The sequence below is a fragment of the Eptesicus fuscus genome, chromosome 7 (genome assembly GCF_027574615.1).
Source record: "Eptesicus fuscus isolate TK198812 chromosome 7, DD_ASM_mEF_20220401, whole genome shotgun sequence".
In the NCBI taxonomy this organism is placed as follows: Eukaryota; Metazoa; Chordata; class Mammalia; order Chiroptera; family Vespertilionidae; genus Eptesicus; species Eptesicus fuscus.
This window is the reverse complement of record NC_072479.1, coordinates 59,432,232-59,459,628: the sequence shown is the minus strand read 5'-3', so window position 1 is coordinate 59,459,628 and position 27,397 is coordinate 59,432,232. Positions and strand designations below refer to the sequence as shown.

General features: G+C 55.8%; 1 protein-coding gene across 2 annotated transcripts; it reads right to left on the bottom strand.

The window, feature by feature from the left end:
* On the bottom strand, positions 1-27,397 carry FAIM2 (Fas apoptotic inhibitory molecule 2). Of its 2 annotated transcripts, XM_008140656.3 has the most exons (12): positions 27,339-27,397; positions 23,979-24,174; positions 21,164-21,267; positions 20,705-20,769; positions 20,311-20,364; positions 14,425-14,475; positions 14,041-14,080; positions 13,275-13,312; positions 12,660-12,747; positions 12,361-12,456; positions 10,662-10,715; positions 1-604 (listed from the first exon to the last, which is right to left on the bottom strand). In XM_008140656.3, the coding sequence occupies exons 1-12, from the start codon at positions 27,351-27,353 to the stop codon at positions 455-457; spliced, it is 951 nt and encodes a 316-aa protein (XP_008138878.1). In that variant the 5' UTR covers positions 27,354-27,397; the 3' UTR covers positions 1-454. The 2 variants fall into 2 exon arrangements, with proteins under 2 accessions (XP_008138878.1, XP_054574435.1); XM_054718460.1 differs by lacking the exons at positions 23,979-24,174; positions 27,339-27,397 and adding an exon at positions 22,967-23,064.

Here is a 27,397-nt window from a genome sequence, read left to right as displayed (position 1 = left end):
AGAGAGAGAGGAGGGTGTCCTGGACACAGGACAATGTGCCCCCCAACCCACCCCCCATCACACCGCTGTGGCAGCCTTGGGAGGAATCTCGGTGGGGTGCAGGCCTCAGCCAGGCTTCCTAGGGTCTCTCCCTCTGAGATCCTGCTGCTCTCCTCTCACTTGTCCCTTGGGTCCTCAAACCCAGGGGAGTCTCCAGCCTGGCCTGTCTCAGTCTGGGAGATGTAACTGGGGGAAAGGGTGGCACAGGGCATGGGGTGACCTTGGTTCCGCAGGGCCCCTCGGGGCATGGGTACAAGCTACAGAGGGTGAGGATGAGGGGTGGGCGGAGGGAGTGAGCAGGCTGGCCCCAGGCTGGCCTGGCAGCTAGTTTATATCTGGGCTTACAGGAGCACAGGGAGGGTGGAGGGCCAGCGAGGGAGCATTCTCTGAAGGGAGAGGTGGTGGGAAGGGCTCCTCATTCCCGGCTGGTGCCAAAAATCTGCAGGAGGAAGGTGAAGATGTAGATGATGTCTAGGTAAATGTTGAGGGCTCCAAACACATACTCTTCGGGGCTCAGCGTGTGGCGTCGGTTACCCATCAGCAACTGAGTGTCAAATGCCAGGAACTGAGGGAAGGGGAAGAGAGGGGAGAAGTCAGAAGGTTCAGTCACTGTGACACTGACCAAGGGGCCCAGTGTCCCCACCCAGGCCCACCCCTGATTTTGTTACTATCACTTGCTGCCTGACTGCTCAGTGACCTTCCAGCCCAGTATCTGGAACTTTCCCAGAACCTGGAACTTTCCCAACACCTCTGTCCCTAATTTAACACCTATTCACTGAGCACCTACTGTGTGCCAGGCACAGGGATACAGTAAAGAACAGAACAGACAAGATCCCTTACCTCATAGAACTTCAAGTCTAGTGGGAAGTAGGTGTTAGTACGAGTGTAAGCAAAGCACCTGGTGCAGATCACAGGACCCTGGCCCTGTGTGGGTGTGGCAGGGAGCCAGGGAGGCTTCCTGGAGGAGGGGGCCTTGAGGGACCTTCAAGCTGAGTCCTAGCCTTCTGGCCATTCCCCCCAGGGCTCTGCTCTTAGAAGACAAATGAATGCTTCAAGTAATAGTGAGCAGGGAATGGAAATTTATTAGGTGTTTTCCAGACATTAGCCTGCTTAGACCTAATAACATCCCTACTGGGTAGGGGTTCTATTACTCCCAGAGAAAACCACAGCCCAGAGATGCTAAGTACGTGCCTAAGGTTATACAATTAGGAAGTGGCCAAGCCAGGACTTGAACCTGAGCAGGCCTCCTCCACAGCCCCCACGCTTCACCATTCAGCTCTGCTGCATGCGGACAGCACGAGGGTGTGTGCCTCCTGCCGGGAAGCAGGCTCTCCCCAGGGCGCCTTTTTGGCCTCCTGGACTATGAATAGTTATTCCCGGAGAGATGGCTCCTCTTGGCCACCCTGCTGCCCCCTACCAGGCCTTCCCACTGTCCATAGTGAGCCCTCCTAACAGCTTTTCTCGGGGGTCCCTGCCTACGGAGCAGAACCCCGCAAGAAGTAGCATATGAAATCTGACGGGCATGCTGTACTTTTCTGGGAGAAAGAAGCCAAAAAGTTCCACCCGTGTCTCAAAGGTTATGAACCACTGATCCACATGGGATTGGAATTCTTTAAATCGATTCACATTCTTGTTAACTGGGCTGTGCCCGGCTCTTCCGTCACTTGTGCATGGCCCTGTATTCCTTGGACTCTCTGAAACATTCATTATACGATACCTATGCATGGGGCAAGGGCGGGTGCCAGCGACTTGCTGAGAGCTGCAGCCAACGGGGGACACAAACGCCTGCCTTTGGGGGCTCCCGGCTTAGTCGGGAGTCTGAGCTGAGTACAATAAAAACCAGTAAATGCCATAATTAGGGCTGACTGGGTAGGAGGAAGGTGTTCCAGGAGAGGTGACACTTCACCTGGGCTTTGAAGGATGAGTAGGAGTTTGCTAGACTGAGAAGGCATGGTGTGATGGGTGAGGAAATTCAGCATGGGAAGAGCAGGGGGGAAGGAGACGGAGGGAGGGGCCAGCTTACACTTTACCCTGGAAACTGGGCCCAGCTCCATTTCCTTCACCCCAGACACTGACTCCCTGACTCCAGGACCCAGGCTCCTTGGAGTTGCGTTAGGTGCAGCCCCACGGAGGCCTGTGTGGACCCCGCCTCAGTGCCAATGACCCCAGGGCACAGGGGGCAGAGGCTCCAACAGGGAGCAAGTCCAGCAAGTGGGCCCTGGAGGAGTGTCACCCTCGAAGGTGTGGCGTGGGGGCCGGTTAAGAGTGCAGGCTTGAAAATCAGACTGACTGGATTCTAGTCTTAGTTCCACTGGTGGTGGGCCCCGGGGCAGGCATTTCTCTCTGAGACAGATGAGAGCTAAACAACTTTCCTGAGGTTGTTGTGACAGAAAGATAATGCGTGCAGAGCGCCTGGCACGGTGCCTGAAACATGGTAAGCGCTTAATGAATGGTAGCTGTTAATGTGGTTTTATTGTTATTATCTGCAGGAGAGGTGCCCTCTTGAGAACATGTGTGCGCTGCTGCTGAGCCTCCAGCGTCTCCCGCGGCTCACTGAGGAGGCAGGTATGTTACCAGGGAAGCTGTGTGGCCTCCACAGAAGAAAAATGGGGAGCCATGACCAGGGCCGAGAAGGCCCTGTTCACGGTGTGTCGGCCTTCCTGGGCTCAGCGGCACTGAGGAAAGGGCCTATGAGAGCACAGGGCTGGAGCTGGAACACCCGGGTTTGAGTGCTGGTTCGTCCCTCAGTAGCCATCACCCACGTGACCTCAGCGCCCTTATCTACAAAACGGGACAGTAGCAATGACCCCATCTCCGTGTGGTTTTGAGGGTCCATATACGGCAATGTATGTAGCACCAACTATTATTCTTTAGAATCCTCTCGCTCCATTCCACGCTCCTGAATTTGATGTGGGTTCCCCAAAACATTTTCCTTCTGCAGAGAGAACAAGCCAGGAGAGGGGCCAATCCAGTGCTACAAGCTGCTAAGCAGTCACGCCTGCCAGCCGAAGTTAATAAACTGCTGATCTGACTTATCAATCAGTAGCTCGCTTGGTTGATTGCCCAGAGCCTGGTCACCCCTGGGTAAGCTAATGAAAATCAATCTCTCAACTCTCCGAAGGCTGGGACCTGACCAGGGTTGGAGGAGGCCCCTCCAAGGAGCACTCACCCGGGAGGCCCCTTAGAGCAGCCAGCTGGCTCTTCTCTCAGAGAAAAGAGGAATGAAAGGATTCCTGCCGCTGCCACTGGCCTGTGGCCATGGATGCTTATCTGTGTTGGGATAGCCTGCCCCAAATCCCACCCCACTGCCTGGCAGCCCCCTTCACGGCAACCTCATGCCTGTGAAGCAACCAAAGGCTTTTCATTCATTGATTCCCAGCAATAGTTATTGAGCATCGACTATGTTTCAGGGAACCTGCCTTCAGAGAACTAATAATCGAATGAGAGCAAAAGACATCATCAGAGATTATATTGTTAGCAAGCATTCATTATAGGGGAAAGTTACCTACTAATAATGCCCCCTGGGTGACAGTAAGCATTGCTAACTAACATCTCGGTGGAGAGCAGGTATCTTGGTTACAGTTAACATCTTAGCTGGCAGCCAAGATCTCAGCTGAGAGCTAAACAACAGGCCAACCACAAAAAGGGTAGCAGGTACTTGAGTTGGTAGCCAGCTGAAGACAAGAGCAAGTGGGATATGGGCAAGAGGCAGGAGGATTAGGCTGATGTCTGAATAGTCCTTTTACACACTATTCTTTTATCTCATCTCACGTACCCAATTTGCCCTAGGAGGTGCGTGTTACTGTCACTATTTTACATATGAGGGAAGGAGTCCCAGAGCAGGTGACTGGTTTGCTGGCCGTCATTTATCTAGTGCCGCAGCCAGGTGACCTGTCTCATTCTGATGGAGATGGGAGTGGAGGGAGGGGGCAGGGAGGGAGAGGGCATGCACAGAGGCAGAGGATCCAAAGCAAACTTTCCTGGTTCACCCAACTGGCTAGCATTGGACCTGGCCAGGGCCCCTGGCCACACACTCGGGCTGACCCTGCTGTGTCCAGGGCTTAGGCTTAGGTCTGTTGTTCTCCCAGGCGTGAGGCAGCGAGGGAGTATGCCAGGGACAGGCCAGCTCAGAGCCACCAACAAACAGGCATTGAATACAAAACGCTGAGGCTGCAATGCGTTGAATCAGCATAAAAAATAACACACGGACCGCGTCCATCCTACAGAAATGCCAGCAGGCGTGCACAAAGCGGCACGCCCCAGGCTGTCCCTGAGGCGTTGGTTCCAACAGCGAAACACTGAAAACACCCGATTCCATCAGCGAGGACCGGGTGAGAAGCTGTGGGTAGCAGTTCTGGGGCAGAGACATCTCTGACATGTGCTATTACAAGAAAAAACCAAGTTGCAGACAAATCCATATCAGATGATCCCTTTTATGTTAGCAGACAAACCTCACAGGAGCCTATGTAGCAAATATCTATAAAACACATATAGAAAGGCCTGGAAAGATATTGATCTCAGCGGTTACCACTGGGGGAGGCAGTGAGGGACATGGTCAAAACAATGCTAGCCTTACCTATATTATTTAAGATTAAAAAAAATGAAATAGCCCTAACCGGTTTGACTCAGTGGATAGAGCGTCGGCCTGCGGACTCAAGGGTCCCAGGTTCGGTTCTGGTCAAGGGCATGTACCTTGGTTGCCGGCACATCCCCAGTAGGGTGTGTGCAGGAGGCAGCTGATTGATGTTGTTCTCTCATCAATGTTTCTGACTCTCTATCCCTCTCCCTTCCTCTCTGTAAAAAATCAATAAAATATATTTTTAAAAAATGACATGTATGACTAAGCATATTCACATATTATATAGTTAGGAAATTTAAAAAGAAAGATTAATGTTACACAAAAGAAGACGTGGTGACCTCTCAGCACAAGCCCCTGTGGCAGGTGCTGCATGATCGAGCTCGTCGGGTAGCTGAGGAGACTGAGGCACAGGGAGCGTGAGTGAGGTGCCCACTCCACACAGCCAAGAGCGCAGCTCGAGTCCCTGACCCCAAATCCCATGCTTTCCACCATGTGACACTCCTTGGGTCATGGCACACATGTGTGTGTGTTATGTGCACATGTGCGTGCACGTGTGTGTAAGGACAGAAGAGGTGGGACGAGATGTGCAAACAGAGCTCATGGCCAAGAGCACTGCAGGCTTCCTGGGGGATGTAGAGAGCTGGGCCCAGCTGACCCTGCCACCACCTTTCGGGCTAGAGAGTGAGCCTGGGCTTTGGGGATTCTTCAGGAAGAAACAATGAGCCTTACGCCTCCTGTCCCACATTGAGATGTGGGTCAGGGTGAGGGAGGAGAGGTGCTGAGCCCACTAGTTGCCTGGGGCCACTGTTACATACTTCTCCTGTCTTCACTGACCTCAGTGTCAAAAATGTTAATGATACACACAACTGCACGTAGCCCTGGGTCCTGGGATGCATCTCCAGATGGGCCACTGCGGGGGCAGGGTCTGGCAGGCACGTGAGCCAGAAAGCCTGGCCCAGGATAAAAGGGGAGCGTGAACAAAGTATGTGAGAGAATGGAGGGCGGTCGTAGGAGGAAGGGCAGGAGTGTGATACAGTGTTCAAGCACACGGATCGGGAAGGCATACAGACCTGGGTTCAAATCTTGCCTCTGACCTTAGGCAACTGACTACTACTAACAGGTAATACTTATTAATCACCGATGATGTGCGGGGCACGCTCTAAGTGCTTTGCATATATTAATTCATTTTAAAGTTACAACGACCTATGGAGTGGGTACTATTACTATCTGCATTTTATAGATTTAAAAAACGAAGCACAGAGACCTGACAGCTAAAATGTGGCAGAGAATGGATCTGAGCCCAGGTACCCTGGCTCCCAAATCCAGGGCTCCGGATGGCAAGGTTAACATTTACAGTAAGGGTACAAGCTACCACAGGAGATGAGAAACTACCATGTTCTCTGTGCATGTTATCGTATGTAATCATTACCCAGTCTTGTGAGAGAGTTCATATTAGCCCCATTTAAAAGATGAGGCATCTGAGGCAGAGAGGTCAAGTAAGTTGCCCAAGGTCATAGTGGTAAGAAGAGGAGCCAGGCCGTGAACGTGGTTTGGGTGGGATGTGTGTGGCCAGCGGGAGAGCTGCCTCCCACGCTGCAGGCTCCCCTGCCCCTTCTGATAGTGCCTCCCCTGGCTCTGCGCTGGAGAATGCCCCTGCATGTGAGAGCAGTGATCCTCCCCTCCCTGCCCTGCCCTGCCCTGCCCCTGCCCCTGCCCCTGCCCTGCTCCCCACGAGACCTCTGAATCACCATCTCCCTCAGTCCTCCACCCCTGGGCTGGGGAGAGGGGGCTCTGGGTCTGGTTCCTGAGAGGTGAGACTACAGGAAGTGAACGGAGGTGAGGCCGGGGAGGGAGGCACCTTTGAGCGGACGGACGTTTCCCCAAAGGAACAATTACTGGTCAATCCAGCCTCCCTGCTGCCCTGGAGGAATCTGTTCAACTTCCCGGCGTTAAAGGGTAATGTCCCAGCACATCGGACTCCAGGCATCTGGTGCTGGCCCGCACGTTCTCCCTGCCCCTGTCCCTGACGCCAGGACGCTTCAGCGGCCTCCTAACCGGTCTCCCAGCCTCTGGCCTATCCACACAGCTTCTCATTCATCTTCCTTAAAGCAGGGAGGGCCTCACACTGGCCAGGCTGGGCAGGCGGAGAGAGTTCTCGTCTCATTAGGCCCATCACCTAATTTCTAAAACCCTCTGCCGAGTTCCTTCCTTTGGCCTCCGGCTTGGCTTCTGATTTAGGTGGCTGGGGACCCTCAGTAGCTTTTGGGAGTCCCCAAAGAAGAACTAACAGAGGCAGAGCAACCTGCCCAAAGTCATGTGGGCATGGCGGCATAATTCATTAGGCACCGTGGCTCCACAGCCGCAAACCTGTTGGCCAGGCCCTCGGCCCCACCCGCCCTCCTTTCCCAGCCCAGCCCTCCTGCTCGGTCTCAGCCCCTCCACCTTGCCCATCAGCCCAGCCCAGCCCTCCAGCTGTCCTGCCTGATTTTCCACGAGCTTCTACAGAAAGCACCTGAGAGGGCACTAGAGGGGAGAGGAGGATGGGGCCACCCTGCGGTGAGTACCTTTCGGCTGACTCACCCACTTCTACTGGCATTAGGGTCTGGCGCCCAGTGGGGGTGGGGTGGGGTGAGGCAGAAAACCCAAGGCCTCTTGAGAATGCACCAAAGCTGATGGGGTGAGGCCTAGGAGGGGCTGCCTCTCAAGGCTGGGCCACAACCCTAAACACCTGGGCTCCCAACCCCCACCCCCCCTCTCAGCCCAATCCAGCTGGTGGCCCTGCCCTCCGAAATGGGGAGGGGCTGTGATCTCTAGGAGAGAAAACCATTTGCTTCTGGTAACTTTGCCAAGGCTCAGGCTGGTGGGAGGGGGCTGGTTCTCACAGGGGGTCTGGGCCTCCTCTGACACTTCTCTTCACCCCTCCCTCAGCATCTTCCCTGCGACAGCGAGCAAGGCAGGGACACGCTAAGTGCTTTAATTTTTCCAGCTGCAGTGCAGGGAGGGCCCCTCATGGTGCTGAGAATGCCCCACGCTAGGGTAGGGGATGCCAGGATGGGCAGCTGGAGAGAGAAGGGGTGCTGGGCGCTGGTTCTGGGGATGGTGACCGCAGATTCCACAGGACAGAACTGAAGTTGGACGGAGGTCAGATTGAGGCCAAGGGCCTTCTGAGTTGGGAGTTAATGGGAAGGCCGGGGACCTTAGTTCTTGTGGGGCTCTGAGGGCCTCTGTCCACCTGAAACTGAGGGGAGGGAGGGAGGGAATGAATCCACTGAGTGTCTCTCCCCCCGGTCCCCCGCCTCAACCCTCCTTTACCCCATGGAACCCAGGGGACCTGCTGTATGTCCTCCTTCCTTTGACCCAACAACTGAGGGCAGGGCGAGGAGCAGGGGGACGCACGCACCAGGTTCCTGACCATTGTTTACATAACCTGAAGGATGAGCCCTACCAGGGCCTTTTGGTGTGTTGTCTCCCAAGGAGACATTAACGGGTAATTAATTAGTCCTGTGGTTCCTCCTCTCCTGTGACTCACAGAAGCTGGTGCAGCACTTAAGTCAACTGTGCAGCCGCTTCCTTTGCCCCACAAACAGCACCTCAGCCATGCCTCTCGGGCATCCCTTCATTCCACAACGTCAAGGGCGCCTACTGTGTGCCAGACACTGTTCTAAGCACTGGGGAGGCAGCGATACACAAGCCAGACACAAGTCCCTGCCATGGAAGAATTTATATTCTGCCGGAGGGAGACAAATGAGAAACAAACAAATCAGAAAGATACGGAGTCTGTCAGAGGATGAGAAGAGCTATGGAGAGAAATAAAGCAGGGCAAGGAGGAGGGAGCAGTGTGTATGTGGGGGCGGGGCGGGGGGGGGGGGGGCGAGGAGAGAACCTGTTTCTAGGCTGATGGGAATAATCCAGTAGAAAGGGCAATACTACTGATGATGGGGAGGGGGGCAGCAGTTACTGGAGAGACCTCCCAGCCTCCCCCAACTCCAAGACAATAGGAGTTGTCTCCTCCTCCTCCTCTCCTCCTCCTCCTCCTCCTCCTCCTCCTCCTCCTCCTCCTCCTTCTTGGAGTTGTTTTCTTTGCGGGGGACCACGGGGCACTGGAAATGGCACCAGCCTGGGCACAGGACACCTGGGTCCCGTCCTAAATCTGCCTATTCCTGGCACTGGGACTCGGTGCCAGCCCTTTAACACCCAGGGCCCCAGGTGTGAAATCAGGCCTTGTAACATCAGCGATGCCTCTCTCCCTGGTGGAGGTGAAAACCCAATGAGGTAACAGGTGTGAAAGTGCTTTGTTGAAAGGTAAAGGGTGGAACAGATGGTTGGGTTGTTCTGATTATTCTAATAACACAGGGATTAGTAAAAAAATTTAACGGATTAATGTTCATCCAACTCTACTTGTACCGACAGCCTCCCCACGAAGCTGACACACTTGTGACCTGATCCTCTTGAAGCCAAGTGAACTCCCCTACCCTCTACCCATCATGCTCGGCCCCGCCCCCCCTCCCCCCTGCACTGACCCCTCTTCTTCCATTTGTCTCTGGCAAACCCTGGCTCCCCTCTGAGGCCCCAGCAGCTCACTCCTCCCAGTGTGACCCTCCCTCTTTCTTTCCTCCTTGCAGACTCCTCGCCCCATCCTCCTAGTCTAAACTTGTCTTTAGCATATACTGCCTGGAAGAGAGAGGGCTGGTCCGGCAGCCAAGGGAAGTGAAGTGTTGTAGGGTGACCAACCATCCTGGTTTGCCCAAGATTTACGAGGCTCCCCAAGAAGTGGGAATGTCAAGTTTTGAGCCCGGAGGTCCTTTACTCATCGCACAGATATTTACTGAATGCTACCATGTGCCACACCCCCCGCTCTTCCTGTTAACGGTGGCATCCTGGGCACACAGCACATCACACATAGTAGGTGCTCAGTAAAGACCTGTGGGGATGAATGAACACACTGACCACACCCCCATTCCTGCTTTTCCAATCTATCCAAAACCTCTGCTCACATATCTGACCCCTTCACTCCCCCGTTTCTGCTTTCCCGGTCTATCACCCACAAGCCTCTGGGACCTGTGACTACGCCCAGAACTCTGGCCAGACGGAGTTGAGCTGAACACTCCAGTGAGGGCGAGGACAGTCCGGTGGCTGCTCCTGCTGGCAGTGGAAGTTCACCTTGGGTACCGCCACCCAGGAGAGGTCACCAACGTGAGTTTGTCCCCATGGTGGACCCTGGAGCACCGTCACCGTCACCCTTGGAGCTCATCATCTGAGCAAAGGGCCAACACACAGGTTGCTCCAGGGGAATGTCTGCCCCTGGTCACCTTCTGTCCCCTTTGCTTCCAGCCACCCACTCCCTTCCCCACCTGGCCGGTGGGGCTCTGCAACCAGACCATCCAGTTCCCAATCTGGCCCTCCCACTTCCTCGCATGCTGGATGACCTTGGACAAGTCATTTACCGTCTCTGAGCTTCGGGTTCCTTACCTGCGTTTGTTAACAACAGAGCTTATTTTACAGAGTTACGGTGAGGATGAAGTGTACCCTGGGAGCTTTCAGAGGAGAGGGGAGCCAGTGCTCAATAAACGTAGCTGTTATTGTTATCAGAATCGCAACCGTGGTCATCAACACGCCCCCTTTGGTGGGAACAGTCAAGAACAAGCTCAGCCTGAGTGCCTCTCTCTCACAGGGTGCTCAGAATCTCCTTTGCTCCAGGAAGCCTTCCCAGATTACCCGAGGAGAGCAGCAACTAACTCAGTCCATGTGTCCAGGACCTTCACTCTCCCACCCCCATAAGCAGCCCTGGTTCTCCCCAGACGTGAGGGGCACGTCTTCCCAGCCCTGTCTAAAGCTTCCATCCTGCTGTTCCAACCTCCCTTCCCCCTCTGCCCAGATGAGCTGGTCTGTCTTGGAGAACAGAGAGAATTCCTTGACCTTAGCACTGAGCCCTGCTCTGCCCCAGATACGTCACACAGGTTCAGGGAGGACCATGAGAAAGGCAGAGATGGTGGAGGGCCTGGGGAGATGATCAAAGGCGGGGCCCCTAGGGAGCCGCACTTACCAATGTAAACACGCCTGCTCCCAGCACGGCATACACTGCATGGAGCCAGGGCACCTATGGGGCAGACGAAAGTGGGCTTAGGGATGGCAGATGGGGCGGTGGGGCGGTGGGGAAGGGAGGAGGGCTCAGTCTAGAGAATGGAGGACGTGGGACAGACCTTCCTAGTGGGACCCTCCCTCACTGCTCCCAACCCTCCCCAGATGTTCCTAAGAAATGCCAGGTCCCCAACAGGGATCCCCAATTCTCTGTGTGTCCAGGGTGGGTGGGGGAACCCCAAGCTAACAGTGATCCTGGAGGGCCTGGCAGGGAGCGCCCAACCTGACCTGCACCTGTTCCCTCCACACAGCCCCAGGCTCAGGCAGCACCAGGGTGACTTCCCGTTGGCCTGTCATTCTCCCAGCCTGGAGCTGCCTTGGGGCAGCTCCTCCCTCCCTGCCCTGCACAGAGTCTGTCTGTCTCTCTGTGGGGAGTTCCCAGGCTCTGCCTATGCTGGTAAGGGGCTGGGGTGGAAGGGGACAAAGACTTGAACTCAGGGGTGAGGTGGGTCCATGTGGAATTCCTGCCGGCCGTGCAGGAGGAGGCTGCCTGCAGAGGCTGGTACCGCGCTCCTTCCCAGTCTCAGCCCCTGAGGTCGCAGGGGCACCCCGTGGAAACCCTATGAGCGGTACCCCATCAGCTGTGCCCCCTGTGGGGCCTTCCACCAGAAGATTCCTGGAAGCACAGGCATCCCAGCCGCCTGACAGGGTCAATAAAGGGTTCTTTGAAGCTCTGGGGCCCCTCCCTGTACCCCCGATTTTAGATACACAGAGGGCCCCAGGCCAGCTCCGGCCCCTCCCTTCGTCAACAGGATCCTGGGAAGAGCCCAGGAAATGCTAGAACCAATCCCGCTGTCCGAGGAGCAAAGCGCTGGGGGCTGGGGAAATGGGGGTGAGGAATGCGGCTCCCAACCTGGCAGAAAAGGGGTGGGGCTGACCAAGGACCAAGAGGAGTAGGGGTGGGTATAAGACTGAGCCTCCCACAGGGGCCCATTAATTCAGCTTCATCTCTTGGGTTCCCAGGATCAGAACCTCAAACCCCTCCTGTGATGCCCTCAACCTGCCCTCTTTTCCATCAGCAGAGGCCTTAGTTCCCCAAATAGGTCACTGAGCCCTGGGGAGTCCTCGTTGGATTTCCCAGAGCAGGCTGGGCACTGTCCAAGAGCTGAGACTTGGCTGCCCCATGGATGTGCCAATGGGGTGGGGACAGCTGCTTGCCGGACCCCCACCTGCCTGGCTGCCCCGAGTCTGTCCCTCTGGACTTAGCTGATCCTCCAAGAGTCTCAGGAGGCTCTTCCTCAGGACCCCTCGGGGTCTGGTGGCCCCACGGAGCTCCAGAGCGCCCTTCCCTGCCAAGGGTTGAAATGCTCCGTGGCACCCTCCCCTCCAGCCTCCCCTCCCCGCTAGAGGGGAGGCTGGGAAAGGTGAAGCCGGATGTGGCTCATGGAGCAGGCAGGGGCCCAGGCCTGCTGAGAAAGGCCTCCTTGTTGGTGTGCTTACCCTGCCAACAAGCCCAGGGCAGGTGCCAGGAGGGGCCGGATAGGGTGGCAGGCTGTGAGCCTCTGGCTCTGGGCCTTCCCTGGAGGGTGTGGGAGGAAACAGCACCCTCTGGCCGGCAGGCTCCCTCCCTCCCTGTGGGGCCCGCTGGGAGCCCCCAGACTCACATATTGGAAGGGCAGGAGGATGGCCAGGATGAGTCCACTGAAGAAGAGAGTCATGAGCAGCACGAAGAGCACGCCCTGGCAGGAGGTGAAGTCAAACTGCAAGGATGGGAGAGGTCAGCTGCTGGCTGAGGCCTGTCCAGCAGGCCCCCACCTCGTGCTCATGCAGAACCAGCATTCCTTTCCCATCACCTCTCCCAGGTGGCCTCCCCAGACCCCACTCATCCCCTTTCTCTCTCACCAGATGGGGGCTGAGCTTGGAGCCCCCCACCCCACCTGCTCCCACAGGCCCCGGAGCTGACCTTGGTCTGGAAGCTGAAGATGGTGACGGAGAGGCAGACGAGGGCCGTGATGCTCAGGCACAGCAGCACCGAGGTGGTGTTGTAGTAACTGCAGGGCACAGGCCAGGGGTCAGCAGGTCTTCGACTCCCCTGGCCTTCCGCCCAGGCCCACGCTCCTCTCCAGACCTGCCCCGTGAGCTCTTGCCCCCACCCTCTCTCCTTCCTGAGGGTTTTCCTTCTCCCTGCTTCCTGGCCTTTCTCCTGGGCCCTGACCTCCCCAACGTGTTAGAAGGATCTTGGAGAGATGGGAATGGGGGTGGAGGGGTTTGTGCTATTGCCTGTAGGTGGGAACTTCCATAATCTCAAGTTTGGGGTCTTTTAAGCTGCAGCCTGACAGGGGTCACCTTGGTCTCCTCTATCCCCACCCCACCCCACCAGCCTAGCCAGGTCCTAGGGGCACCGTCCGTGGGAGCGCACAGGGAGAGGGCTCTAGGCCAGCGTTTCCTGCCTAAGCTCCTCCCCCTCCCAATGCTCCCAGGAGGATGGAGTTGGGGGCATTTCCACCCACAGTGTGGCGAGTCCTGGGCTCTAAGCCTGGCCTAGGGCCCCCCCCTTCCTACCCCCTGTCCCCTTTACCTGGACAACATCCCAGTGAGGTAGGCCATGGACAGGGTCTGAAAGGAAAAGCAGAAATGTTCCATGACTCAGACTTTGGGGCCCAGACACCTTCCAGGTCCAGCCTGGGTCTCCACCGCTTGCACATACCCCTCAACTCTAGTTGACTTCACTCACGCACGTTACCGCTAGGAGTCGGGCCTGGCAACATAGCATCCCAACAGGCCTCACGCCAGCTGTACCTTTCTTTCTTTTGCAGCCCTGCTCTGCCCCCCTTTCGAAGACCTCCCACTCTTCATTATCCAGAGCTCGTGGATGGCCCATGCAAACCTCTTAAACACAAAATTGCAATGAAAAGAGACAGTGGATGGAGTGGGGGGAGGGAGAGACTAAGCCCATTTGGAAAGCGAGTGGGATATCTTTGTGGAAGAAGTGGGGCCTGTCCAGTGTGGCTCAGTGGTTGAGCGCTGACCTATGAACCAGGAGGTCACAGTTCAGTTCCCAGTCAGGGCACATGCCTGGGTTGTAGGCTCGATCCCCAGTGTGGGGCATGCAGGAGGCAGCCAATCAATGATTCTCTCTTATCATTGATGTTTCGATCTTTCTCTCCCTCTCATTTCCTCTCTGAAATAAATAAAAATATATTTAAAAAAAAAGAAGTGGGGTGAAAATACCCCTCTCCCCCAGTGGCCTCACATTAGACATCCCCAATCTAGACATCCTGGCCTTGAAGCCCACCTCCCTCCATCCCCACTCAGCATCTGCCCTTAGCCCCCAGATCACTTACAAAGATGGTCAGAAGAATCAGGTTCCAGGGGAAATATCTCCTGTAAGGCAAGCCACTGAATTCAGAGGAATGGGGGGGCGGGGGGGGGTGGGTTGCCAGCAGCTGCAGGCTGGGTCACCCCTGCAGGGAGGTGGGTCTCTGCCCAGCCCCATCTCCACTCTTTGGAGGCTCTTTCTTTAGCCACATTTCCATGTGCCATCTGTCTGTCCACCCTCCTCCTACCTCAGAGTAAAGGAAGGAGGTGCAGCCCTACATGAAGGAGCCCAGAGAGGGATGGGTCCTTCTTAGGGGTGCACAGCACACTGGTGGGAGGCAGGCCTGGGGTCAGAATGCCCAAGATCCTGCTCATGTTCCCACAAGTTGCTCTTCAAGCCATCATCATACCTAGGTCCAGAACAGCAGGCCAGGGTCAGGTAGGTCGCAAAGAATACAACGCTGTGAGAGACAGATGAAGGGTGAGTTAGCGGCCCTCCCCACCCCCACCCCCACCCCCTCAGGCCTCTCCATTCAGTCCCCGGCTCATCCCACTCTATACCCCCACAAGGCACCAGGCAGGGTGACAGGGACTGGGGGAAGCTACAGTCATCCTAGAACTTAGCAATGGGCAGGATGGTGGTTCAATTCTAAAAGAGAGGAAGGGGAATCGAATGAGCCTGCCTCTATAAATACTTGGGTGCCATGGGACAGCTGATGACCACCCAATCAATCCAAAGTGGTCTCCCTGGACACTAGCTTATTACTTCAAAGGAAAAGCTCATCTATACTGTTTTCTGTGTGCCAGGCAGAGTGCTATGTGCTTTATTAAAATGAAGTAATCTCATATCTTCTCTATGAAGCATGCTTTTTTTTTAGTTAATCCTCAGGCAAGGATTTTTCCCATTGATTTTCAGAGAGAGGGGAAGGAAAAGAGAAGGGGAGGAGAGAGAGAGAGAGAAACATTGATGTGAGAGACACACATTGACTGGTTGCCTCTGGCACGTGCCCGGACTGGGCCGGGGATTGAACCTGCAACCCAAGTACGTGCCCTTGACTGGGAATTGAAACCTCGACCCTTCGGTGCATGGGCTGATGCTCTGACCACTGAGCCATGCCGGCCAGGGCAGCATGCTTTTCATTGAACAGCTGAGGCACAGTGAGGTCAAGTGACTTGTCCAAGGTCATGCAGCTACCACCTGGCAAAGGCAGGATTAGAACCCAGGCTCTCTGACTCCAGAGTCCCAGCTCCATGCTGCCTCCTTCAGGCCCTTCCCAGCCCTGGCATTACCCATAATGACCTTGTGAGGTACTTTATTGTTGGTCTACCCTACCAGCAGGGGCAGGGCCCTTGTCTGTCCTCCAGTGCCTGGCACAAGCAGGAGGTACCTGCAGCATGGATTTCTGGAACAGGTGGCTAAGTCCAGTGGGAGACTGGCAGGGAGCTCAGGCACAACCCAGAGACAGGGATTGGGGATTGAGGATTTCCTGGAGAGCAGTGGAAGTGGAGGCCAGTCAGGGAGGTAGGAGAAGAGGGCTGAGGACCCAAGGGTAGGGCATGCTCACACCTACCTAGATTGGTGCCACCACCAATGTGTGGTCTCCAGCACCCAGAAGGCTCTCAACAAGGCTCCTGCCATCCTTCCCATCTCCCTCCTGCGTTCTCTCACTCATCCCCCACAGCAGCAACTGCCACCATTCTCCCCCATCCCCAAACCTCTCAGGCCCCCTCACTCTTGGCCTGGTCTGGCCTGATATGTCCCAGGAAGATTTAAGAGGAGGTGGGGCTCCCTTAGCTCCCTGCCTGCCACCTGCAACCATCACGTCCTGCGTCTATGTGCCCTTCCTCCTGTCCCTCCTCCCACCCCAGGCCAATCCCTCTGGCCTGGGCTCTGGGTCCCACACCCTCCACTGCCCTGCCATCTCTATTACTTAAACCTTTCTACTGCCACCTCTCCGCCCACACAGACCTCCTCAGCTGTTTTCCATCTTTAATCAACATCTTCCCTAGTTTTAGCTGCTGCCACCTTAGCCAACTCACAGCCAAGCTTCTTGAAAAAGTCACTCCTACTCACTGTCTTCTTCTCCATCTCCCAATGACTGCCCAGCCCAGCAAACCCGGCCCCCGCGTCACCTAATACTAGGACTTTGTTGAGTCCAACTGACACTCGTCAGTCTACCTCTTCCCTGACCTCTCCACAGCATCTGCTCTCTTCGTCGTTTCCCTGGTTCCACGATGATCCACACTTGCTCCCTTCCTGCCTCCCTGGCCGCCCCTCAGTCTCCTTCAGAGTATCTCTAACCACGGCTCCTTCCTCCCGTGCATAGGGTCCCTTCACGCTCTTCCCGGTGGGCTCACTCACCCACAGGACTTCCTTTATTAGGCAAATGCTCATGACTCACAGACTATATTTCTGATCTAGATTTTCCTTCTCAACCTAAGACCTGAATACCCAACTGCTTACTGGGCAGACATGGCTACCCCGAAACGCGCCAAACTCAACAGGTTAGACCTGAACGCGCTCTCTTCCCTGCTCTTCTCCTGCATCCCCTAGTGCAGAAGACATGCACCCTCCAGGTTTCCCAACCAGAGGCCTCAGCATCGTCCCCGACTCTCACTGCCATGCCCGATAATCACCTGGACCTGTTGATCCTCCTAGCCAGGCAGCTCTCAAATCTGTCCCCTTCTCTCCAGTCCCACTCCCATTCCTTTCGGTGGGCCCCTCTCTGCCTCTGGTCCTCCTGCCTCCAGCCCTGCCTTCTACCCTCCAAGCTACTGGCTGATCCCATCATGGGACTTCCCTGTTTAAAATTCCTGAAGACCTGGCAGTGCCCTGCCTGATCCACCCCTGCCTACCTCTCCAGCCCACCCCTCAGCACGCTCCACCCCCGCCTTTCCCCTCTCATCCCGCTCTGCACCTCACTCTCTGCTGCTGGAAAGGACCAACTGGCAAGGACACTGGAGGTCTGGGTTGGAGGGGCTTCCTCTGTGTGCCATGGGCATACCTCAACCGAAGCCCGCACCCCCACTTCCCACGGGCCTGCTCATCTGAGAGGCCCTTCTAACCCAGGGCCTGGCACTGGTTAGGCGATCTTTAAGTATTTGTGGGTGAAATGCAGGACAGGGAATGTAGGGTTGAGACACGCCTACTGGATTTGGTGAACACATCCTGCTTCATGAAGGATAGTTGAATCTCCTGCCCCAGTTGAGAAACACGCCAGCGTCTGCTCTCTCTGGGACTCCCTTCAGTCATTAGTCAGTTGCTTCAGCAACACACGTAGTAATGCCTTGTCTACGTGCGTCCTGGGTGTGGGTCCTGTCCCCTGGCCAGAATGGAAGCCTCCTGAGGACAAGGGCCCAGTCTTCTTTTGCTCTGGCCCACAGCTCCTCAACCCTGAAGACCAGTGGTCAGGAAGAAGGGGGGAGGGTGCAGCTCTGGAGCCTGATAGTCACATTCACATCCCTGCTCTGCCACTACGATCATGTGACCTTGAACAAGGGAACGGCAGAGCCCCCATTTCGTCCTTTGGAAACAGGAATATTGGTACCAACTCACTGGGCTGCGAGGATCCAATGAGAGGATGCACATCGAGCATTTAGCACTGGGCCTGGCACGAGTGAGGCCTCGAGGATAGGAGTTGTTATTATTGTAATATGATTGACAGCTCCCTAGCTCTGGTCTCTGCCTCTTCCTCCTCTGCCTGGTTCCCCTATCCCCACCCACAGCTCTCACTATTCCCACTGCCATGGCTCGGAGGGAGCAATCAGACAATAAGGCAAGAGCTCACTGAGGGAGATCACTCGGGCCTCCAGAAAGTTGTGAGGGGGGGAGAGGGAGTGCTAGAAGGCTGCCCTCCCAGGGGGCAGAAAATGAGTCACAGGAGTGAGAGAAAGACTGACTTGTATGTCAGAGCCTGGGCCCCAGGGCCTGGCCTGGCGCCACGGTCTGTTTACAGAGTGTCAGGACAGAGGAGTGCAGCTCAGGTGGAGGCCAGCTCTAACACCAGTGTCCTCCCCTCCCCTGTCCTGAGCCACGAGCGGGGGTGGGGGTGGGGTGGGGGTGGAGGGGGGCAGCAGATCGGGAAGTGCTGGAGCTTTGCAATCAGAAAAACGTGGCTATGTGGCTTCAGAAGCAATAACTCTCTGCGAGCCTCGATTTCCTCCTCTAAATGCGGATAACGATACTGCCTGCCTTGGTGGGTTTGGTGTAAGAATCAAATGAAAATATCTGTAAAGTACTTAGCACAGAGCCTCACACATTGAGAGAGAGAGAGAGAGAGAGAGAGAGAGAGAGAGAGAGAGAGAGAGAGAGAGAGAGAGAGCGCTGTTTTAGTCTTACTGCTATTAAGGGCTTAGTATGTTGCAGGAGGTGAGATTACTAGGTCTCAGACCCGGAGGCAGATCAGGGGGCAGGTGAATGGTGTTGAAGGGTGAGGAGGGGCAGGGCAGGCTGCTGTTCTGGAGAGAAGGGCACACCATGTGGTGAAATGCTCAAGTATCTCGAAGGCACTGTGACACCCCTGAGAAGCACAGGGCCCATGCCCGCTTCCTATTTCTCCCCACCCCTCCACCCCGAGCCAGGGAGAGCGTCTCTGCTGTCTGCCCTGAGCTGTTGAGGCGGCCTTGGTGAAGCTCACCACCCAGAGGCCAGGTTCACGTGCCCACGCTCAGTGGGTGGGCTCTGCCTCCACTTCCGAGGCTGCTCCCCCTGTTTGGGCTGTCCCCCTGCCACCCTCTGCGCAGGGCACAGTGTCCTGCAGACCCTCCCGCGGAAGGCCTGGCCAAGGACCTGGGGACTCCATTCCCTTTCTCAGGACACCCGAGGCTGCCTGGCAGTGCTGACGTGCTGGGAGCCATGCCAACCTGCTGCATGAGCCGTCCCTGGGGCCTCATTAGCTTTACCACACAGGGCCTCCCAGTTCCCCGGGACGCATGCCTCCTGCCCGGTCTGCAGACAGGCCCTCTCTCCTGTGCCCTCGGAAAGGCTCTGGGTGCAAATGCCCCCTCCCCTGGGGCCCCCAACTTGATGGAGACATCCCTTCACGCCTCTGCTCCTCTGAGGAGCCCCATAGGCCAGAAGGAGTCCCGCTCCGATCAGCCTTTGGCTGGCTTGCATAAACTCTAGGTCCACTCTGGGACTGTTCTTGGCTTGGTTGATCCAGCAGGCTCACATCCCCACCGGATCCCTTTCTGGAAACAGGCCTGGCACAGCCCTAGTGTGTAAGCTTCTTGGCCAGGGGTTGGGAGCCTCTACCCCATAAGCCCCCCCTGTCTCTGAGATACCCTGGATTCCCCCACCTGGAGCCTCTAGCCCTCTGACAATCTAGATTCCAATTTACCAAACGGATCAGCGCAGTCCCACTGCCATGCTGTTGCTTAAGCCACTCCAGTCTCCATTCTTTGAGGTGCAGCCCCACTGTGGACTGAGGTTCAGTGTACCAGGCTCACACCTTCCCTCGTCCCCCCGTCTGACCGCCAGTTTTCCACATGTTGCCTTGTGCTGCCCACTGCCCTCCCCAGCAGCCCCAGAACGGAGCTGGGCTCAGAGCAGGTGCTGAAGGAAACTCTGGTGAGAGAATTGTGTTGGATAACTCCTTCATCGCCCAGATAGGAGGGTCAGGATCACCTACACTGTCAAAACCTCTTCTCTCAAGTTACCTGCCACATTCCTTAAAGAGTACAGCCAGGAGCGGAGTGGCTTGAAAGGAAGGGAGTCTGCCAAGATGAGGGATTAAGAGCACAAGCCTCAACCTGATGTTTGGGTTTGAATCCCAGCTCAACCACGAACTAGCTGTGTGACCTTGGACAAATTACTCAACCTCTCTGAGCCTTAGTTTTCTGAGGTAATCATACCCTGTAGATTCGAGGAATGAATTCAATACCATACATCAAGCACACAGAACAATGCTCATCCCTTATTAGGCACCCTGTAATTAACAATTCAATTAGTAAGATTTAATAACATCAGTAAGAGTAGCAACATTATTATTAGTGTGAGCAAATGTGTCCCACTCCTCCTTCTCTACAGAGCCAAGGTCTGAGTCTCTCCAGCATGGCGCCAGCCCCACCCCTCCCTCCTTGTGCGGGCATCACAACCTATGCCTACCTCCTCCCCTTCTCCTAAGACCTAAACACCTCAGAAGGGCCCTTCTGGCCTCACACTTGTGGGAACACATCCTATGGGGTGGGACGAGGCCATGGGCTTGTGTTCTGTCAGCAGCAGAGATTTCCCACTCTGTGCCACTGAGGGTTCTCTGGGAAGGGGCCTGGGGACCGGGGGTCTGGGATATACTCACTAGGATGCCCAGTACCAGCCTGGGTTAGCCTGGATATAGTCCTTAACGGGGTCACTGCAGAGGGAGGGAGGGAAGAAGCACAAACATTTACCCTCTGTCTCTATTTCTGGTTCAACATCTGCAATGGCCCCCCCACCCCCACCCCAGTTCACAGGACTTGAGAGAAAGAAAGGAGGCATGCACCCCTGGTGGCTCAGGAAGCCCCAGCCACAGTCCCAGGCTGGGACTCAGAAGTGCTGGGTGTGGGGCGAGAGGATCGGAGAGAGACCCAGAAGGAAGGTTCTCTCCAGGCGTGAGGAGGCCTACGGCCCCACAACGTCGGTCCGGGTGCCCCCCACCCCAGGCCTGGCCACGGCCAGCCCCCAACAGGTGCTGGTTTCCCATGTCAACTCACCAGAAGGTAAAGAGAGCCACGACACTCAAGGTCACCAGCAGCTGGATCAGCAGGATAGTATAGACCTGGGGGTGAGAGGGGTTCCTTGTTCGAGGCCAGGGAGGCTCAGGTCCCCAGCGAAGCTCAGGGAGGCCCGAGATGCCCTGTGACTCAATCTCCTCTCCAGACCCGCATCCTGTGCCCTCCGTCCTCCTTCTTGAGGGTCATGGGAACAGAACCAGGACCCAGTAAAAGGAGTAAAGATGGTCCAGAACCCACACCCATAGGCAAAGGGGCCTCTCAGTATCTGGAGAGAAGAGACGACATGTTTAGGGGTGGCAGGGCCAGTGGGGGGGAATCTTAGGAAGCACTTCCCAACAGCTGGCATCACGAGAGAGGGACAGACTGTGGCCTCCGCCGCAGAGAGCTCCCCACACCCACACCCCAGTCCTTCCTGGAGAGCTGGGGAGAGGCAGTTACCTTTCTGATGAAGACTCGGCGAACTTGCTGGTCATCCCAACTGAAGGTGGTGAAGAGCTCATGGTCTCCGGTGGGGAAACCGCTCTCATAGCTCGAGCTGCTGCCTGGTGGGCAGGGGAGGGCCATGAGGGCTCCCATACGCATAAACACTGGCCCCAACAGCCACCTGCTCAGAGCTGCCGTTTGTCAAACTGGCTCTCCGGACCAGCCGAAACCTTTCTCTCCAGCCCCATGCTCAGGCCTTGCACCCCATCGTCAGATCTCTCTCCCTAGCTGCTTCTCAGACTTCTTGTTCTGAGTCCTGAGAATGAAGCTGTGCCATACAAATTCGACCCTTCCCTCTGTGTCTCCCCACCGCTCCCTAGACATTCGGGCTTCCTTGTGGCAAAGAATCAGAGAGGGACAGACATAATCTCAGAACTATCTAGCACATCTCAGGGTCAAGGGTCCTGATCCCAGCTTGCTCTGAGGCCCCTGGGGTGGAAACTGGGACCAGTTGGATGGCTGAACTTGCTGGTGATCCAGCTGGGAACCAGGGCTGGGGGAATCCTGGAGGGGAAATAAAGCCAGGAGAGGGCAAGAAGTGGGTTGTGGGTGGGAATGAAGTTTTGCAGGCTGGTCCCAGAGCTCAGACTTTCAGAAGAGCATGGACTCCACTGTCAAACAGACCCACATGTGGCTCCTCCTCTAAGACTGACTGTGTGGCCTTGAGCAAATGACCATCCATCCCAAGTCCCTTCCATGAAATGGGTCAGTGAAGCCACCTCATGGGGGTGAAACGAGATAAAAGTGATTGCCTACGGCTCTGGCATCACGAGAGGAAAGGGTATCTGCCTCGAGTCCTGAAGAATGGCATGAGTTATTCTAGTAAAGAGGCAGGGAAATGAGTCCCCCGATGGGGACTACGCCACCCTCTCCCTTGCACCCCTCGTCTGGGCCATTCCTGAGGCCTCACGTGCCCACTGTCTCCATCAGTTCTCCATGCTGTTCCCTCCACAGGAATAGCCTCCGTCTTGGTCTTTCAAAGGTGACCACAGCACGGCCTTGCTTCAAGCTCTCTGACAGCTCCCCACTGCTTTTTACTCAAGTTCAAGTTCCTTAACAAAGGCCCACAGCCTCCCATGAGCCCCCCAGCGCCCTCCACCACACATTATTCCCTCCTCCTTTTCTTCAGCCTGTTCTTCTCAGCCACGTGTTCTCTTGCTACTGGGCCTCTGCACATCCCCTTCCTTCAGCTTGGAACACTCATCTCCCTGCCTCTTGACTAGGAAAACTCATGCTGTTCTTCGGGACTCACGGCAGATACCCTTTCCTCCAGGAAGTCTCCCCTGACAGCCAGGCAGGCCAGGTGAGTGCCCAGGCCCCTATCACTGCGTCTGTTTCACTGTATGGTAGTTGTCCGTTTGCTTGTCTGAGCTCTGTGAGGGCAGGTCTTGCAAATGGATGCATCCCCAGAAACGAGCTCAGTGCCAGACACAGTGCCTGGCACACACTTAGTAACTGTTTGTCACATGTTGACTGAAATGACCTGCCTTCCTGTCCCGACAACTGCTTGGAAAACGTTCTTTAAGGCAGCCAGTCCTGGCCACCAGGAAATGGATAAAGAGGAAGGGGAGAGAGCTGGGCCTATTGCAGGCCTGGGGCCTGGAGACCCTCACTCTCTCATCCTTCACTTCTTCTTCATGTTCTTTCTGTCTGCATCCCCCCACCAAAGTCCCACTAGCCAGGCCATGGAGGGGGAGAAAAGAAGGAAGCACCCTGTGGGTATCTGAGGCGGTGAGAAGGGCTCCCCAAACACCAGACCTTTATTGGCCTTCCAGTTGGACACAAGCACGTAGTTCTGCTTGGGTCTAGGACGAGGGGTTTTGTGGCGAGTGGTGTGGACCATGGTGACTACTCCTTGTGAGTAGAGTCCGTCTGAGGCATTGTCCCTGGGACCCCTTCTAGAATTCTGCTGGGGGTGGGGGTGGGGAGCTGCCAGAGTGGGGGAGGGAGGTTGAGGGGCTACTGAGGAGGCTGAGGGGGCTGAGGAAGATTTCAGAAGGGGCCTTTCCTTACAGCTTGTGGGAGCTATATGTTCCCAGCCCTGAGGCAAAGCTCCTACAGGCTGCTCCACTTAACAAAGGGGCTCCCACCTGCTCCCATTCTGGGCACTGGCCTGGTGAGTGTGCCTCTGAATTATGCCTGGTTGTGAGGGGCACTGAGGCCGTCACCCACACACCCGCCCACATCATGCCTCCAACAAGGGCCTGGGGAAAGGGAGAGAGACAGGAGAGTAATGGGTGCCGTGGATCCTCAGGTCTCTGGCCCCCAACACTCCTAGGGCCTCCTTGGTGATGTGTCCCCACTGAGGTGTCATATCAGCTAACAAGTAAACAGGCTGCACCCCACTCCCAGGGAGCCACCCCAGCCAAGGCTGTGGCCAGCCGCAGCATCACACGGCTCCTCCCTGCACTGACTCTGTCCTCTCCGCATTGCTTTCCCGTATCCCTTTCTTCTAGGAGGGCCTCTCTAGACCAGCCCCTGGTTGTCCTTCCTGCATCTGTCCCCTCTGCCTAGCATGGTGCGTTGAAAAAAATTCCCCACATCCCCATCCAACAGCACTCTGACTGCAGACATTGTACGTCTCCCTTTTCATGGAGTCCTCCTTGACCGTCCTCAGAACAGTCCTCCAAACACCAAACCTTTGACCACAGAGCCTCCTACAACAACCACACAGGGCATCTCTTTCTGGGCAACTTCCTCCCACCCCAGGTTTCCATGTGAGTCCACCTCTCCCCCTGATGCGCCAGCCTTCGGGAGCTGAGAGACTTACTAGGGTCCACATAGGCCCAGCTGGGGTGGAGAGGCACAGCTGCAGGGGCTGGAGGGAAGGCCCCTGCCTTCAGCCCCTCCGCTGAGGTGGCCTCCTCATAGGAGGGCGGGGCCGATGGCACTGCTGGAGCCTCCTTCTTCTCTCCATTCGCCTGCTGCTGGCCCTCGGTCCCGGGGGCCTTGTTAGCCACGGAGAGCTGTGGAGTGGAGGCAGAGAGAGACGGTTACCAGGGAAAGGGTGCCTTCCGAGCCCTCCTCACCCAGCCTTCCCTTCAATTTTGGGAGTTTTATGGGTGCTTTGTCCCCCGCACTAGGAAGGGCGGGGCGAAGACAAGAACCTCCCTGTTTTTGTTGTCTACGTCTGCAATGAAACATTACTCAGCCTTAAAAAAGAAGGAAATCCTTCCCCGTGTGACAACCTGGATGAACCTGGAGGACATTATGCTAAGTGAAATAAGCCACACACAGAAAGGCAAAAACTGCATGCTCCCAGGGATACGTGGGTGCTAAAATGTCGAACTCATGGAAGCACAGAGTAGAACAGTGGTTGTCAGTGGCTGGGAGATGGGGGAAATGAGGAGATGTTGGTCAAGGGGAACAAAGGGTCAGCAGGATGAAGAAGTTCGGGGATCTAATGCACAGCGTGGTGACTGTACTTAACAATACTGTATGTTGGACTTAAAATCTGCTGAGAGGGTAGATCTAAGTGCTTGCCACACAAAAAAAGAAGGAGCGATGTGGAGTGATGGATATGTTGAACAGCTTGATTTTGGTGATCATTTCACAATGTATATCAAAACATCAAGTTGTACACCTTAAATCTGTACAATTTCTATTTGCCTCTTATACCCCAATAAGCTGGAGCGGGGGGGGTCTCCCTATTTTATAGATGGGAGAACGGAGCTCCAGGAAGGTCAGGGCTGGCCAGGCACACACTGGAGCTGGGATAAGAACGGAGAAAGGAGAAAATTCTTAGGAGAGACCCTCCCCATTGGTGGTCACTGTTCCCATGGCAGGATTGGGTTTGTATGGTTCCACTGTTTCTGTGGGGTCTAATGAGGGGTCTGGAACACAGTAAACCCTTTAAAGTATTATTGAATGAATGGTTCTCTTATTTAATCTTCCTGCTTCCTTGCTAGTTGTATGTTGACCTCTGTTTTAAAATGAGGGAATGGAGGATCAGGGAGAAGAATAACTCGTCCAAGGTCACAGCACCACACGTGGCCCACTGGGCTACAGAGCCCAGGCACCATCCACTGGGACTGGCGGCTTCTGCCGGGCTGAAGACAACCAAGGACAGTGAGGGTGGGAAAGCCGGGAAACAGACGCGGGGAGGAGAGGGAGGAGCGCGGAAGAGGAATGGGACTGCAGGGCAGAGAAAGGGCACGAGGCCCTGGCTGAGGGCCCTGTTCTGGCCTTGTCCTATCGGAATCTCAGCCTTGCCACCGAGTCAGAACAGAATCACAGAATGTCACTGCTGAAAGGGAGCTCAGAAGGCATCGAATCCAACCCCTTTTCATTTTACAGATGAGGAAACGGAGGCCCAGAGGAAAACGTGTCCATGGCAGGTTGAAACCTCAAGTGCATTTAACTCCGATGTGCCCCCTGCCCCACAAGGTACACATTTAGCTTTGGAGAGAGGATGTGAGCTGTGAGGGCCTGAAGGACGCCGCCAGAGAAGGGCAGATTGGGGTGGAGGGGTGGTATGAGAACTGGAACAGCAAAAAAGGACTGAACTCTAGATCTGCCTCCAAAAAGAATGTGTTAAACCTCAAGGTCTACTGAGGAAGGACGCAGAGTCCCTTCTTTGCAGGGTCCAGCTGAGGCAGCCAGAGTCGGGCAAGCACCAGATCTCTGTCCTCATCCAGCCCCGAGGACCACTGACCTGGAAGGGTCTATTCCGTCACTAGAAAGCCTGTGAGTAAGCTGGGGGTGAGCAGCAGAGGAGGTGGGGGAACGCAGTTAGCCCAGAACAGGGTCAGCAAAATGCCTGGTGGAGGTGAGGGTAGGGAGTGGAGGGGGAGGGTCTGGAGAGGGAGGAGTTTTCATTTTCCCCACAGTGAATACCCCCCAGGGGAAGGGCGTCCAAGCCTAGGCCTGTGGGAATGGGGTCCTGGCTCATCTGCTTCCCTCCCACTCCCCAGCCTCCATGACCAGCCAGACCAGGAAAGTCATGCGCAGGAAAATCCCTTTCAGCCCCAGAAGGAGGTCCTCTGAGCCCAGACCCAGGGCTCATGCCTGGGAAAAGGACGATCACCTCCGACTTCAGCTCTGTCCAAGCTGGTCCCTTCACCAGCCCCTACCCTGGCACGCAATCACCTGGAGCCTCCTGGGCCTTGCCCCCCATACACACACACACACACACACACACACACACACACACACACACACACACCCGGCATTCCCAAGTGAGGTCTGCCCAATGGCAGGAGGTGGTATCACCCAATGACATCATTTGAGGCCTTATGAGCTTAAAAACAGGGAGAGGAGGGTCTGAGGAGCCAGGGAAGGTTGCCATTGGCTCTGAGGCTCATCTCAGGAAGAAGAAGGGGAGTGTAAGGGAGGTCGCTATCTGTTTTCTCAGCGCAATCCTCAGTATCCCCAAGCAGAAGGCCAGGGGACCCTCCCCCTTTGCCCTAGGCCCTGGTGGCTGTATAATTCCACAGGCTGCTGATGTTACATAACCCTCCTGGGCCAGCCAAGTCTCTGCCAAGCCCTTCCCCTACATTTTAGGCCTAGAACTGGAAAAAAAGAAAAGACGTTTCATCTGGTCTCATCTAGTCCCATGCCCTGCCAAACCCAAAACAAGAATTAGAGCATCCTGATGCTGGGCTGCCATAGTAACCCTCTAATCACAGTTGATGTGTCCAGATGTAGAGTAATGACAGGGGTTTGGGTGGGGGGGTGTTTTTGTGGAGGGTGCGAAAGATGAGCTAATGTTAGGGTTGGGATTGGACCAGAAGGGGATGCTGGATGGGAACTGCCCCTCAGGGCTCACCCTGGTGAACACACAGGCACTCACACACACACATACATACACACATACATACACGCACACACACGGACACGACACCAGGCTGACTCCTTAAGGGGGGCTGGGCATCTGTGCAGGGTTCTGGGACGTCAGAGCAAGGGGTGGAAGGGGGACCAGGGAGGAGAGGTGAGCCTGGTGGGCAGGAAGAGGCCCCGGCCCATTCCGTGAAATGGGCCTTTTGGTCCCCTGACTTCAGCAAGGACCACAGAGGACCTTCCCACAAGGGCCAGGGGAGGATGCTAGAGTGGTCCAGAGAGCTTGCTCAGGATGGTAGGGAGCCGGGAGCCCGAGGATGGAGGATGGTGCAGGCGGGGGAGATGCCGGTACCTTTCCCTGGGTCATGGTGCCGTCTCTCGGGGAAGGGGTCCCCGAAGCCTGCCTGCGTC

What these genes read in the sequence shown, in the direction of transcription:
- FAIM2 (XM_008140656.3), bottom strand. An exon ending in CTGGGCCTATGTGGACCCTA is followed by an intron (nt 21,268 to 23,978) that starts GTAAGTCTCTCA and finishes CCTGCCCACCAG; the next exon opens with GCAGCAGCTCGAGCTATGAG. An exon ending in TCTTCAGCTTCCAGACCAAG is followed by an intron (nt 12,457 to 12,659) that starts GTCAGCTCCGGG and finishes CCATCCTTGCAG; the next exon opens with TTTGACTTCACCTCCTGCCA.